Consider the following 12,278-nt stretch of genomic DNA (forward strand, 5'->3'; position numbering starts at 1 on the left):
TGCATACCTATGATATTATCTTTTTACAAACAATTTATCTTCAAATATCAGATGCATACGTATTTCCCGTCGAGTGGTCGAGATAAAAATGTGGGGATCATTGTGTTTGAGTCGAATCACCTGTTGACTCAGTACTCGAAACAATTGTATCTGCTGGTTTCGGCGGGTTCGTTAACTTGGAACGAAATCAAAATAGCACATAGTTGGCGTGTGTGAAACTGCGCCCGCTTATCATTGAACAAATTCAGAATTCATGTCAAAAAGTGAACACAATGCATTCGAATTAAAAGAAACAAGATACCTATTGATTTCACGTAAATGGTATGGAAACATGTCAAAAGTATTGACTACCCTTCACCTTTGAAACTGATTTGAAAAAGAACATGCATATGTTATTATAAAGCTCTCAACGTACCTCCAGATTATCTTGTGGTCATTCCCCCGGATGGAGTGCGAGAAAAAAGTCTGCAGTGGAAAATGATGTAGAAGGTGTATGATTTATTTCTCACTGGGTTGCGGCCGAACCGGTGGCCATAGATTTATCTCGCTGGGCTTAATAAGCTTAGTCTTCACATTAGCGTCATGCGGTACCAGTCGCTAGTCACACCGGTTTTTTCGTCAATCAAGACCGTGTTCTAAGATTTAACTTTTCAATATGAAAGTGGCTCCGGTGTTAGTGGTACTGTCCATACTTTTTATCGGACTGAGCGATGCATATGAAATTCTCGTGATTTTTCCAAGCTTAGGGAAATCTCAACATATAATTGGTTCTGCGTTAGCTAGGGGCTTAGCAGAAAAGGGACACGAGGTAACAATGATTGCTGCTTTCCCCACGGAACCAGCAACGGAAAACGTCCACGATATTGTTACAAGATTAGACCTGGGAATGCTAGAAGGTGAGTTCCAAAATCTATTGCTTTGCATGATCTGATGTAGAAATACATGCTACCACGCAAGCTAACTTGAAGAGTGTTTTTTTAGTGAGATTTCTTTTGAGTTAGTTAAATATAATGTTTGGTCATTCGATATTCATAATAACTAGATTCCGGCAACTTAGAGGACAAAAGTGTAGTCCTCTAATTTGCCGAAATTGGTTGGTCATTTACGCTTCGCAAATTAACCGGAATACTAAGTAGCATCAACGTTTTTCAATTCAATAAACTTATTAAAACAATCTGTAGTGCGCCTAATCTATGAGACGAAGTGCTGAGGTTCCTGCGCCGACTGAGAATAATATGGCTTACTAATTGCCTGAACTCATACCGTTTGCAATAAAGTTACATTGTTATTTCTGCTATGCCTTGAGGCTAAGTATATGTTATTATACGTATTTGACTGAATAAATCAGTTGGTAAGGCTTCTAGTAAGGCAATGTCACAAATAAAACACGATTTGATAAAACGGTTTGCAACAAACCAACGTGTTCTTGCTTTACAAATAAAACATTATTAAAATCGGTTCAAAGTCTGTCTGTCTGCGACACGCACTTTTCTCAGAAACGACTATACCGATTGACACGAAATTTGGTGACTGTGGACACCTACATAAGTGGTAAGGGGTGGTTCTCATACATGCAAAAGGGGGGAGGGGGGGGGGGTGTACATTTTTTTTCACCGTATATAACCATGTTAAATATCAAATGAAAAGTCACGATTAGTACTTTCCGAAGCCAATCTAAGTTTTGACATTTGTTGGAAAGGCAGGGCGTGCGAGAAATCGATAATGATTAGCTTTTAACCGACCCGTTCTCCGAAACTACTCATCCGAAAAATCAGAAAAAAAAATCATTAAGCTGTCTCTATACGGCGTCCGGGCTTCAAAATACTCTCCTTATCGGTACTTACTCAAATTAAGTTAATAATTATATTACTAAAAACCCACCTTAGGTTTATCCTAGAACTACAGTAGGAAGCATGATATGCTAGACAGACTACAGTAGGAATCATGATATGCCTAAATTTGATCAAAATCGTGCAATTATTAATAAAGTTATAGTAGCTCAAAATCCTCTTTTCCCTACAAAATCTAAATATCACACTACAGCACATTAAACATTACAGCTATGTGTAAATGGGATATTTCTGCACTTAAATATACTTACAGAAGAAACGAACAAAACCTTTCATACCTGAGGAATCAAGCTTCCGTTTTGCCGCCTTATTGAAGTTTCGTGTAAATGAAAGCCTTATAAGGGCTTTGGGTAAAGTACAACCTTATAAAAATCAATTTACTGTCTGTCACACCGGACTTTTAATATGGGAACTGTGAATTTCCACGCTGCCCATACAAACAGAGGAAGATGTCCTTTTATCTCCAGATATATTTGTAGGCAGTATCAAGTGAGAGATATCAATTAGTACTTTATCAGATCTGAGATTAAACTCATATTCAGAAATTAACAAAAGCTCCAGCAAGGGGTGGCGTGGATGACGCTCAATTGAACACCGAATCCACGGCAACATTACAGCGTCCAGGCTGCGCAGGAACCAATCTCGACATTACCCACCGTTTGGAATTACAGGTCTCATTGTCGAGTGTTAGCGAGTTCTGCAAAATTTCTCGGCAAGCAACCCTCAACACATACCGTTTGGATTGGCCGATGGTATCTCTTGACGAACACCAACCCGGTGCTTTCCCTGTTCATAAAACGTCACGAAAGTGAACATTGGTAGATTCATCGAAGCTCTCAGAATGGATGCAGCTGCGCCAGGCGAGACTTCGGGAGTTGGACGACCCGTGACGCTTTGGTAAATTCAATTAAGAAATTGATAACGACGGTGTGCGAGGTTAACATGCGGTGGAAGACCCGAGCGCGACAAACTTTCTATGTATTAGTGGAGCGCGGAATTTGCCGAGTTCCGGAGTGTCATAAATTCCATTGATTCCACGTGCATGCATCAGAATATGGAGTATAGATCGGTTAAAAGGATACTCCACAGTGCGATTAAGAAAAGCAGAGCTGGCTGCTGGCAAGAACTACTCGACGAGGTAGATGGAGATCCATTAGAGTTTAATTATAATCTCTTCACTCGAATTATCGCAGTTGTGCAGAGACCTTGTTTGCTTAATACCAAATCGATGGACCGCAATGTACAGGCATTATTTCTCATCCCTCCTGTTCGAGTTGATTTAAACCCCGCCGCATCACCTGGTGATTTCTGATTTTTAAAGTTATATGTAAAACCTGTTTACTGTCTATCTGTCCATCCGTTCGTCTGTTTGCCCGTTCGTCTGTCACAACGTATATCTCTGGAACGGTTACGGTTATTAATTTGGGAATTGGTTGCAAACGGCAGGAGGGCGGGGGTCCGAAAAGGGTCAGTAACTTTAATGACCTGTTCTTGGAAACTACCCAACCAAAATATCTGAAAAGAAATGATGTGGTCCATGCGCATGGTATCTAGGTCTCAAAGTACTCTCTATACCGATACCTGTTTAAATAAAGTTAATTGAATATTACCATATTTCCTATATGTATATTTTTTAGAAATTGCGTGGTACCCCCCCCCTAAAATTTATCCTAGAATCATCGACTTTGTAGTAATATTGGGTATACCATAGAGCATGACACTACCTAAATTGGCAGATATCGCACTATTATTAACAGAGTTATAACAGGTCAAACTTTTCACTTTTGGGCAAATTTCTTGCATTCTAAGGCTTTGAATGTCAGTGCCATACTAAAGTGAATAGGTCTGATAAGCTAGACGCATAAACATCACGAGCTAAGTAAAAATGGAACAAATGTCCAGTTAAAATATGCTTATATAAGCAATATACAAAATTTTCAGCTTCAGCTTCTGGTTTCCCGACTTATTCTATTTGGTATGGTGGGAATTAGGATGTGATTAGTTGGTGAAACTTTTAAAGAACCAGTCGGCAAACCGGAAGCTCGACCATTCAGGTATGAAAAGTTTTGTTTGTTTCTCATGTAAGTATATTTGAGTGGAGAACTACCCCATTTATACATATCCAGTAATGTATATGCATTTAGCATATCAGACTACTCACTTTAGTGTGATATTGATATTTGGTACTTTAAGTTCTTCTGGGGTAAGCTATAGTCAATTTCTCAAAGAATATAGTAATACGCTCTTCTTAACTTAATTTGAGCTGATATCGATGTGGAGAATATTTTGAGGCTTAGACACTGGGTAAAGGCGTGACTTTTCTTTCAGATTTTTCGACTGGGTAGTTTCTGAGAGGCCCCTCACACCCCCCGCCTTTCCAACAAATGTCAAAACTAAAGCTGGAATTGAAAAGTACTAATCAAGATCTTTATTTGATACCCAATATGACCATATTTGGCCAAAAAAAACATTGTACACTCCCGTTTTACATATATGAGGAGCCCCAGCTCAAATTCGACGCGGAAAGATGTCAACTTATTGCATGTTTGGGCGTTCACAGACCTCACCTTCTCACAAAATCCGTATAGTCGTTTCTGAAAAAAGTGCGTGTGACCGATAGACCGACAGACGGACAGACAGACAGACATTGAACAAACTTTGGCAAACAAATGGGCAGATTGACAAATGGACGGACAAGTGGTAAACTGACTTTAAAAGGAAGATGGAAGATGGGCCAATGACAGTTCAGACAGGACAGATTTCACAGAAATCGAGTACTTCTAGTTTCTGTATGCGAAGAAACACTTCTAAGTAGTATTGCGAATTTTCTCGACTTACCTGAATGATTCTACTGTTAAAAGTAGGAAATGACGGAAAAATGCATTCACAGCTTTGGTTGAGAGGCCTTAAAGTTACTCAAGATATACGAGTACATATGTATGGAGAGTTGCAGTGCTGCTGGACCATTTATTAGTTCTAAAGACGGCTGAGCATCTCATAGTCCAAAAAGTAGTCAAAATTCCCCTAAGCTTTCTACATTCTCGCCGGAGAAAACGGTTCAGTTTGCTCTCGTGCTTTTGAGTGGGTCCGAGTGTTAAACTCGGAGGCTATTACGAATGCTCAGGTGGACAGAAGTCATCTTTTACTGAATATTTTAACATAATAATACTTATTAAAGCTTTGTAGCTGGTCCCAAGCCCTACTATGAAAGGATAAGGGATGGACAACTTCAGTCTAGGCAGTCACGGCAGCATCTCAGGGGATAGGTATGGAGGGTGTAGGAACTTGCAGATTACTCACCACAACTGGCAGCTAGGTATAAAATGAAAATCCTTCGAATGAAAAGAAGGCAAAAAATGAGATTTGGTTTAGATAACTGAGGGAAGTAGTCTGATTTGATGGCGACGAAACCGCTCATCGTGGGACCGGTTCGACATCTAGGTGCTTCACCATATTTTGTCGCGAACAGTTTGGCAGGTTCACCTAGATAGCGAATCAAATGAACGGAGGGTCTGAATCGCGTTATTACCCGCTCCTACTACAAAATAACAATGGTGTAGGTATAGATCTCACCGTTTCCTTGTTGCATCAAAGATTCGAACGTTTGCTGCAATACACGCACGTGACTGCACAGAGATTTGCAGATCAGTACCGCTTTATCATCCGCAGCAATACAATCCCGGCCATCATCAGGGGACCGTGTTCGACTTAAGATCATCGTAGAAACTGGTAACCAAGACTAGATGGAGGTAGAGGCAGTGACATTAACAACACCATGCCGCGCTGTAGCCAACAGTATCAGTATTCAACGGAATACTCTTCATCGCCGTCTCCGATAAAGTTCGAAACGAACTCCAAATAGCATGTATATAATTCTCGGAGGACCCAGGATCCATGCATCTCCAGGATTTCGAATTGGCGCTGATATGTGGTTACTGTAACTACAATCACTTGTGTATTCAGGTGCAGTGATGTCTGTCAGATTCCATGATTAGAAGATTCAGTTTCGCATTATTGGATTTGAGTAATGAAAGAAATCCACCATGTAAAATTCATCTAGAACGTCGTCGTGAGTCATTGCGGCAGGACAGGCTGATTGAAGCTGGCAGCGGACGGATGAAAAATAAAGCATAGAGGATTGACCGGAACCATGTCATCTACAGTGAGACACCCGTAGTAGAAATTCCTGGGCACACTGAAGCAGAAACTTTCTGCCATATGCAATCCGTGACTACAATATGACGAAAGTCACTTCACACCTGTTCAGAATGCAAAGTACGCGAGGAACCAGTGAAAGTTTTTCAGACCTTCCAACGAGTCTCAACAGAGCGTCGAGACAGTGCATTTTTCGATTACGGAAACAAAAGAATATTTGGCAGTTACCCGCCCAGCATGCTGAGTAGCGTGGAGATGAAGAGGAAGGCAGTTCTCATATTTGCCCCTACACATTAAGACGATATCATCAGCCTAACCTTGAACCTGCATCTGAATGTTTACTAGATTCCTAGCAATTCATCAACTAGCATACTTCACATTAGCAGCAGTTAATACTGCACACCGTATGGAGAACCTTAAATAGTGTTCATTACAGTAGAGTTTGTGTAAGTGGTCAAAGGGTAGTATAGGTCCCAGGGCGAAACGTGGATTGGTACCCACGATGGAGCATAAAACATGGGAAATACCTGCTGAACCAACACCAACAGCTTTACTACTAAACTCTATCTCCACTTCCACGTGGTGACCGCCGGGAGCTCTTTCGTAACGAAAAGCTGCAGACGGAGAAGGATGAAGGCGAGTCTCCCGCGCCTAAAAACGGGACAAACTGTACCAACTGGTCCTCCAGGTGGAGGGTTAGATGGGGCTGACAACCCTACACGGAAGACAGAAGTTACGGAGCCACGAAAGGAGCCTCGGACAGGATGGACTTTAATACAACGGACCCGGCAACGACAACGGATTAACGACTTGCACATTTTCTCATGGAACGTGCGCTCCCTGTACAGAGATAAATCTGATGAGCAGCTACCCGATACTCTGTCCCAATATAGGGCTGATGTAACAGCGTTACAAGAGATGCGATGGACAGGGACCGGTTTCCTGGAGAAGCGCTACTACACCATATATTATAGCGGTCATGTGCTTGGAGTAGGTTTCTTAGTCAGCCAAAAAATGAAACCTGTTGTTATCGGCTTTGAAAACATAAGCGAACGGCTATGCACTCTGCGCTTGCGAAGCAAGTTTAGAAATATAAGCCTTATAAACGTTCACGCCAATACAGAGGAGACTGCAGAGTCGGAGAAGGATACTTTCTACGAGGCAGTAGAACGAACCCTCGAAGCCTGTCCCAGATGTGATATCAAAATCATACTTGGGAGATTTTAATAGCCAAGTAGGGAAGGAGCCCTGTATTCAGGCGATACGTCGGCTCCCATAGCTTACACGAAAAAACAAATGATAACGGACTTCAATTAGCAGGGTCACACGAAATGGTTGTTGGAAGTACACGGTTTGTGCGGAAAGCGGTCCACAAACATACGTGGGCCTCTCCAGATGGGGCCACTTTCAATCCAAATTGACCACGTGTTGATCGAACGCCGCCACCTCTCAGCCTTGATGAATGTCAGAACATATAGGGAGGCCAATATAGACTCGGATCACTATCTCGTTGGCATGGTAGCTCCGAGCTCGAATAACAATACCACCTAAAATCCGCTCTGACAATCAGGTGAGAGTGAATACTGAAGCCTCCTACAACACAACCCTCCGTGACACCTATAAGAGGGAAATGGATGCCGTAATAACTGCAGTCAACAGAGGACCTGGAGATGAAGCATCAACAAATGATCTTCACAATCACCTGAAGAACGTTATCATTGATACGGCCACAAAGGTACTTGGCCCCAGCCGCAAAAGGAGCCGGAACGGCTGGTTTGACGATGAATGTAAGCTAGCAACGGAACGGAAGAATGCCGCATACCGAGTAATGCTTGCATTCTCGAAGAACGCGGGCACGCGCGGAGACTTATCACGAACTCCGTCGAGCGGAGAAGCGACTTCACAGACGGAAAAAGGAAGCCTGGGAGAACCAACAAGTCTGTGAACTAGAAAAGTACAAGGAACAACCGCACCAGGCGTGCAAGTTTTCCCAACAAGTCAGCAGGATGAAACCTTATACACCTCGATGCTCATCCTGCCGAGACAAAGAGGGAAATCTAATTTCCGACAGAATGGGCACATTGGAGCGATGGGTTGAGTACTTTGATGAGCTACTGAACAACCAAAATATCGGCGAGTTGGAGGTCCCGCCAACTGAAGACGACGGACAAATACTGCCACCACCAAGTTTAGGAGAAACAGTCTGTGCAATTCATCGGCTAAAAACTCATAAGGAGCCGACGGAATTACAGCCGAATTGGTTAAATATGGAAGCGACCAGTTACACCAAGGTGGTTCATCAACTTTGTGCTCAAGGTATGGGACAGCGAGTCAATGCCTGACGATTGACAACGAGGCATTATCTGTCTCATACATAAAAAGGGAGATACCACACAGTGCAGCAATTATAGAGGTATCACGTTGCTGAGTACCATCAATAAGATATTCTTCACTATCTTGCTAGGCCTGATAGCCCCTGACGCCCAGAACATCATTAGCCCATACCAAAGATGCTTCACTCCAGGCAAATCAGCAACAGATCAGATTTTCTCTCTTTGCGGCAAGGCGATGAAAAAACTGTTGGAATATGGACAACAGTTGCACCATCTGTTCATCGACTTTAAAGCCGCCTATGATTGCATAGCCAGGGTAGAACTGTACACGGCCATGAGAGAATTCGGTATCCCGACTAAATTGATAAGATTGACTAGGCTGACCCTGACCAATGTGCGAGGCCAGATAAAAGCAGCAGGATCACTCTCAAGACCATTCGACATCAACAACGGTCTACGACAAAGGGGATGTCCTATCATGCGTCCTCTTTAACCTGGCTCTCGAGAAAGTGATCCGTGATGCTAAGGTAAATGCAAGAGGTACGATCCTCTTCAAGTCCAGCCCAACTACTGGCCTATGCTGATATCGACATCATGGGAAGAACCACCCGAGACGTACAAACCCTTCGTACAAAGCCTTCATCCAGATCGAGCAGGTGGCGCGAGATCTTGGGCTGCATATCAATGAAGGCAAGACAATATATATGGTGGCAACGTCAGCATCGAAAACCAACCAACCAACAACATCAAACCGCACTGGTCAAACACGAAGAAGAATAAGGATAGGAGAATACAACTTTGAGACCGTTGACAATTTCTCCTATCTAGGCTCGAAAATCACAGCCGATAACATTTACGATGATGGAATCCGCGCACGGTTGTTGTCATGCCAACAGAGCCTATTTCAGCTTACAAAGAGTGTTCCGCTCGAAACGTCTCACCATAGGGTCAAAGCTCTTACTGTACAAGACTATGATCTTGCCAGTCCTCATGTCTTCCCCGGAAACTTGGGTTCTTAGCAAGAAAAATTGCGAACTCTTGGCCGCGTTCGAGAGAAGAATCCTCCAAAGAATGTTTGGCCCCCTACATGAGGATGGACGTTTCCGTAGCCTACACAAGACGAAATCTATGAGCGATACCATGATCGCTCGGTTGTGGATAAAATCCGGCTGAATAGATTACGGTGGACGGGTGACTTAATCCGTATGGATGAGGATGATCCCACCCGGAAAGTCTATAAGGGCAATATCTATGGTAGAAAAAGAAGACGAGGCAGACCCTGCCTAAGATGGAGCGATGGCGTCCGGTGGGGTCACCAGACAGCTTTTAGGGATATCGAATTGGTGGACCTCGGCGCAAAGCCGGGATGTCTGGAGTTCCTTATTAAGGCAGGCCTAGACCGGATACCGGTTGTTGCGCCGTTGATGATGATGATGACAGTAGAGTTTGTACTTGTCGGCATTGTATATAGTATAAGGATTTTAATTTAAAATCAATAGCTTTTATAACAGCATTAAAGTGATATCCTGCTTTACTCTATAAATAACTTTACACACTAGAATAACTTCTTAAATATAATGATGATATAAGAACTATGAATCTGTCAAAGTATAAAATATGTGCTGGCGTGCAAAAACACTGGGCAGTAAACACGTATAAAGTCTGGAATTTCAACTCAGATTTCCAATTCAATTTTATATTCTTTGCATTGAAAAAAAGCAATATCCTCTAGCCTTCCCTCTAGTTGAACCTATACGCTCAAATGCAGTTCGACTACTGGTAATCAATAATAATCTTCTACATAAAAGCTATCCAAGCGAAAATAAGAAATTAGTCTTAGTTTTCTTTTAATTTTAATTAAACGGTGCAAACTTATATAAAATATTTCTTTTCTTTTTTCAGGTGCCCCTATCAACTTTTATGAAACCGGTGAATATCCCTTCGAAGAGCTAATGATTGTATATAAATTGGGAGCATTTGTAGCAAACTCAACGTTGGGATCGAAAGGCGTCCAAAAACTAATGAATTCCAATCAGACATTTGACATAATTATTTGTGAAGCATTCGCGATTGAAGCCTTCTTAGGCCTTAGTCATCATTTCCATGCTCCGGTTATCAGTCTTTCGACCCTGGGCGCATCAGGATTCACAGCTCAAATGGCAGATTTTCCAGGGTCACAATCTTATATCCCCAACTTATTCCTTCCTTACACAGACAAAATGACTTTATTAGAAAGAATATTCAATATAATGACGGAAACGATAGAACGTCTCTTGTATGAATGGTATCACATACCCATTCAAGAGAAAATATACAATGAATACTTCCGGGACCCTAAACCAAGCTTACGTGAGACAATAAACAATATTTCTCTAGTTCTACTTAACACACATTTCAGTTTAAGCTTCCCGAGGCCATATGCAACAAATGTGATTGAAGTGGGTGGACTACATATTAACCGAAAATCTCAACCACTTCCTGCGGATATCCAAAGCTTCATCGACTCAGCAAAGTTTGGCGTAATATATTTCTCCATGGGAACAAATTTAAGAGGCGTTGATCTAGCAGCAGAAAAACGAAATGCCATATTAGCAGTATTCGGATCGCTGAAGCAGAAAGTTTTGTGGAAATGGGAGGATGAATCCCTCCCTGGAAAACCGAACAATGTTTTGATAAAGTCCTGGTTCCCCCAGGACGATATCTTAGCTCAGCCAAATGTTAAACTTTTCATCACACATGGAGGCTTACTTAGTACTACTGAATCAATATACCACGGAGTTCCAATCGTCGGGATACCCGTTTTCGGGGACCAACATCTCAATATGGCACGTGCTGAAAAAATAGGTATTGGGGTGAGGATGGACTTGAAGAATCTTGATGAGGTCAACTTCAAAGCAGCTGTCATTGAGGTTTTGACAAACGAAAAGTACACTCATCGCGTGAAAAAGATGTCAGAACTATTTCGAGATCAACCACAAACGCCATTGGACAGTGCAATATTTTGGGTGGAGTATATAGCAAGGCATGGAGGAGCGCCACATATGAAATCAACTGGTCAAGAGTTATCTTGCATTCAATATTATAACATAGATGCATTGATGGTTATTTTTACAATAATTATAATATTTATCTACGCCCTAGGAAGAGTATTTTCTATGATACGTTCCGTACTTTGCGGTTCAAAGCAAAGATGTGATCCTAAAGTGAATATAAAGAAACGTAAATGAGAATTCATGTATGATACATATAGCATGCACATATATAGGATTAGTTGTTTGGCACCCGGTAATATGAATGAAGAAAAATATAATAATATGCGTATATATTGCAAGGCATTTCACTCAAATTCATTCTAAACGTGTGCTTCTTATGAACTCCTGTGTTTAATTGCTCTTTCTGGCTAACCATGAGAACAACATGGATATGTATTATTTCGAAAGTTTATCGATATTTCGATAAAATTTTCGTCTTAAACTTAAGAGGCGAATACCCCAAGAACAAAAAAGGTTATTGGTTACTTTCGAATATTCCAAAATTTGTACATTATTTTGAAAATATTATATTTAAGGCTTTCTTTTTAATGAAAATCAGAATCGAGTCTGTCCGTCTGTTAGTCTGTCTGCCACACCCTATTTATTCGGAAACGGTTGGACTGATTATAACGAAAATTAATGGGATCATGTGGTCTGTTGTTCCCTGTACATGCAGCAAGAGGTGTCATTTTTTGTTAAGTTTAAGGGGGGCTCTCCATACATATGAATAGAAGGTATACATTTTTTTAACAGAATGTGGCCATATGGGGTATCAAATGAAATGCGTTCAATTATTACTTTTCGAAACTGGTCCCATATTTGATATCAGGTGAAATGTAAGAGAGAAAGGGCTCAAAATATGACAATCAAAAAGTGTAACATGTCTCGTTCTCAGAACCTATCCAACC

At 41.6% G+C, this 12,278-nt stretch overlaps 1 protein-coding gene across 2 annotated transcripts; it reads left to right on the forward strand.

The window, feature by feature from the left end:
- Positions 1 to 573: 573 nt before the first annotated feature.
- On the forward strand, positions 574 to 11,663 carry LOC119646955 (UDP-glycosyltransferase UGT5-like). 2 transcript variants are annotated; one of them, XM_038047652.1, is made up of 3 exons: positions 580 to 679; positions 742 to 896; positions 10,241 to 11,663. In XM_038047652.1, exons 2-3 carry the CDS (start codon positions 815 to 817, stop codon positions 11,563 to 11,565), a joined length of 1,407 nt encoding a protein of 468 aa, XP_037903580.1. In that variant the 5' UTR covers positions 580 to 679; positions 742 to 814; the 3' UTR covers positions 11,566 to 11,663. The 2 variants fall into 2 exon arrangements, with proteins under 2 accessions (XP_037903579.1, XP_037903580.1); XM_038047651.1 differs by having other exon boundaries at positions 574 to 896.
- Positions 11,664 to 12,278: the final 615 nt, after the last annotated feature.

The sequence above is a fragment of the Hermetia illucens genome, chromosome 1 (genome assembly GCF_905115235.1).
Source record: "Hermetia illucens chromosome 1, iHerIll2.2.curated.20191125, whole genome shotgun sequence".
Classification (NCBI taxonomy): domain Eukaryota; kingdom Metazoa; phylum Arthropoda; class Insecta; order Diptera; family Stratiomyidae; genus Hermetia; species Hermetia illucens.

What these genes read in the sequence shown, in the direction of transcription:
- LOC119646955 (XM_038047651.1), top strand. Translation starts at nt 656, where the DNA reads ATGAAAGTGGCTCCGGTGTTAGTGGTACTGTCCATACTTTTTATCGGA. An exon ending in AGACCTGGGAATGCTAGAAG is followed by an intron (nt 897 to 10,240) that starts GTGAGTTCCAAA and finishes TTCTTTTTTCAG; the next exon opens with GTGCCCCTATCAACTTTTAT.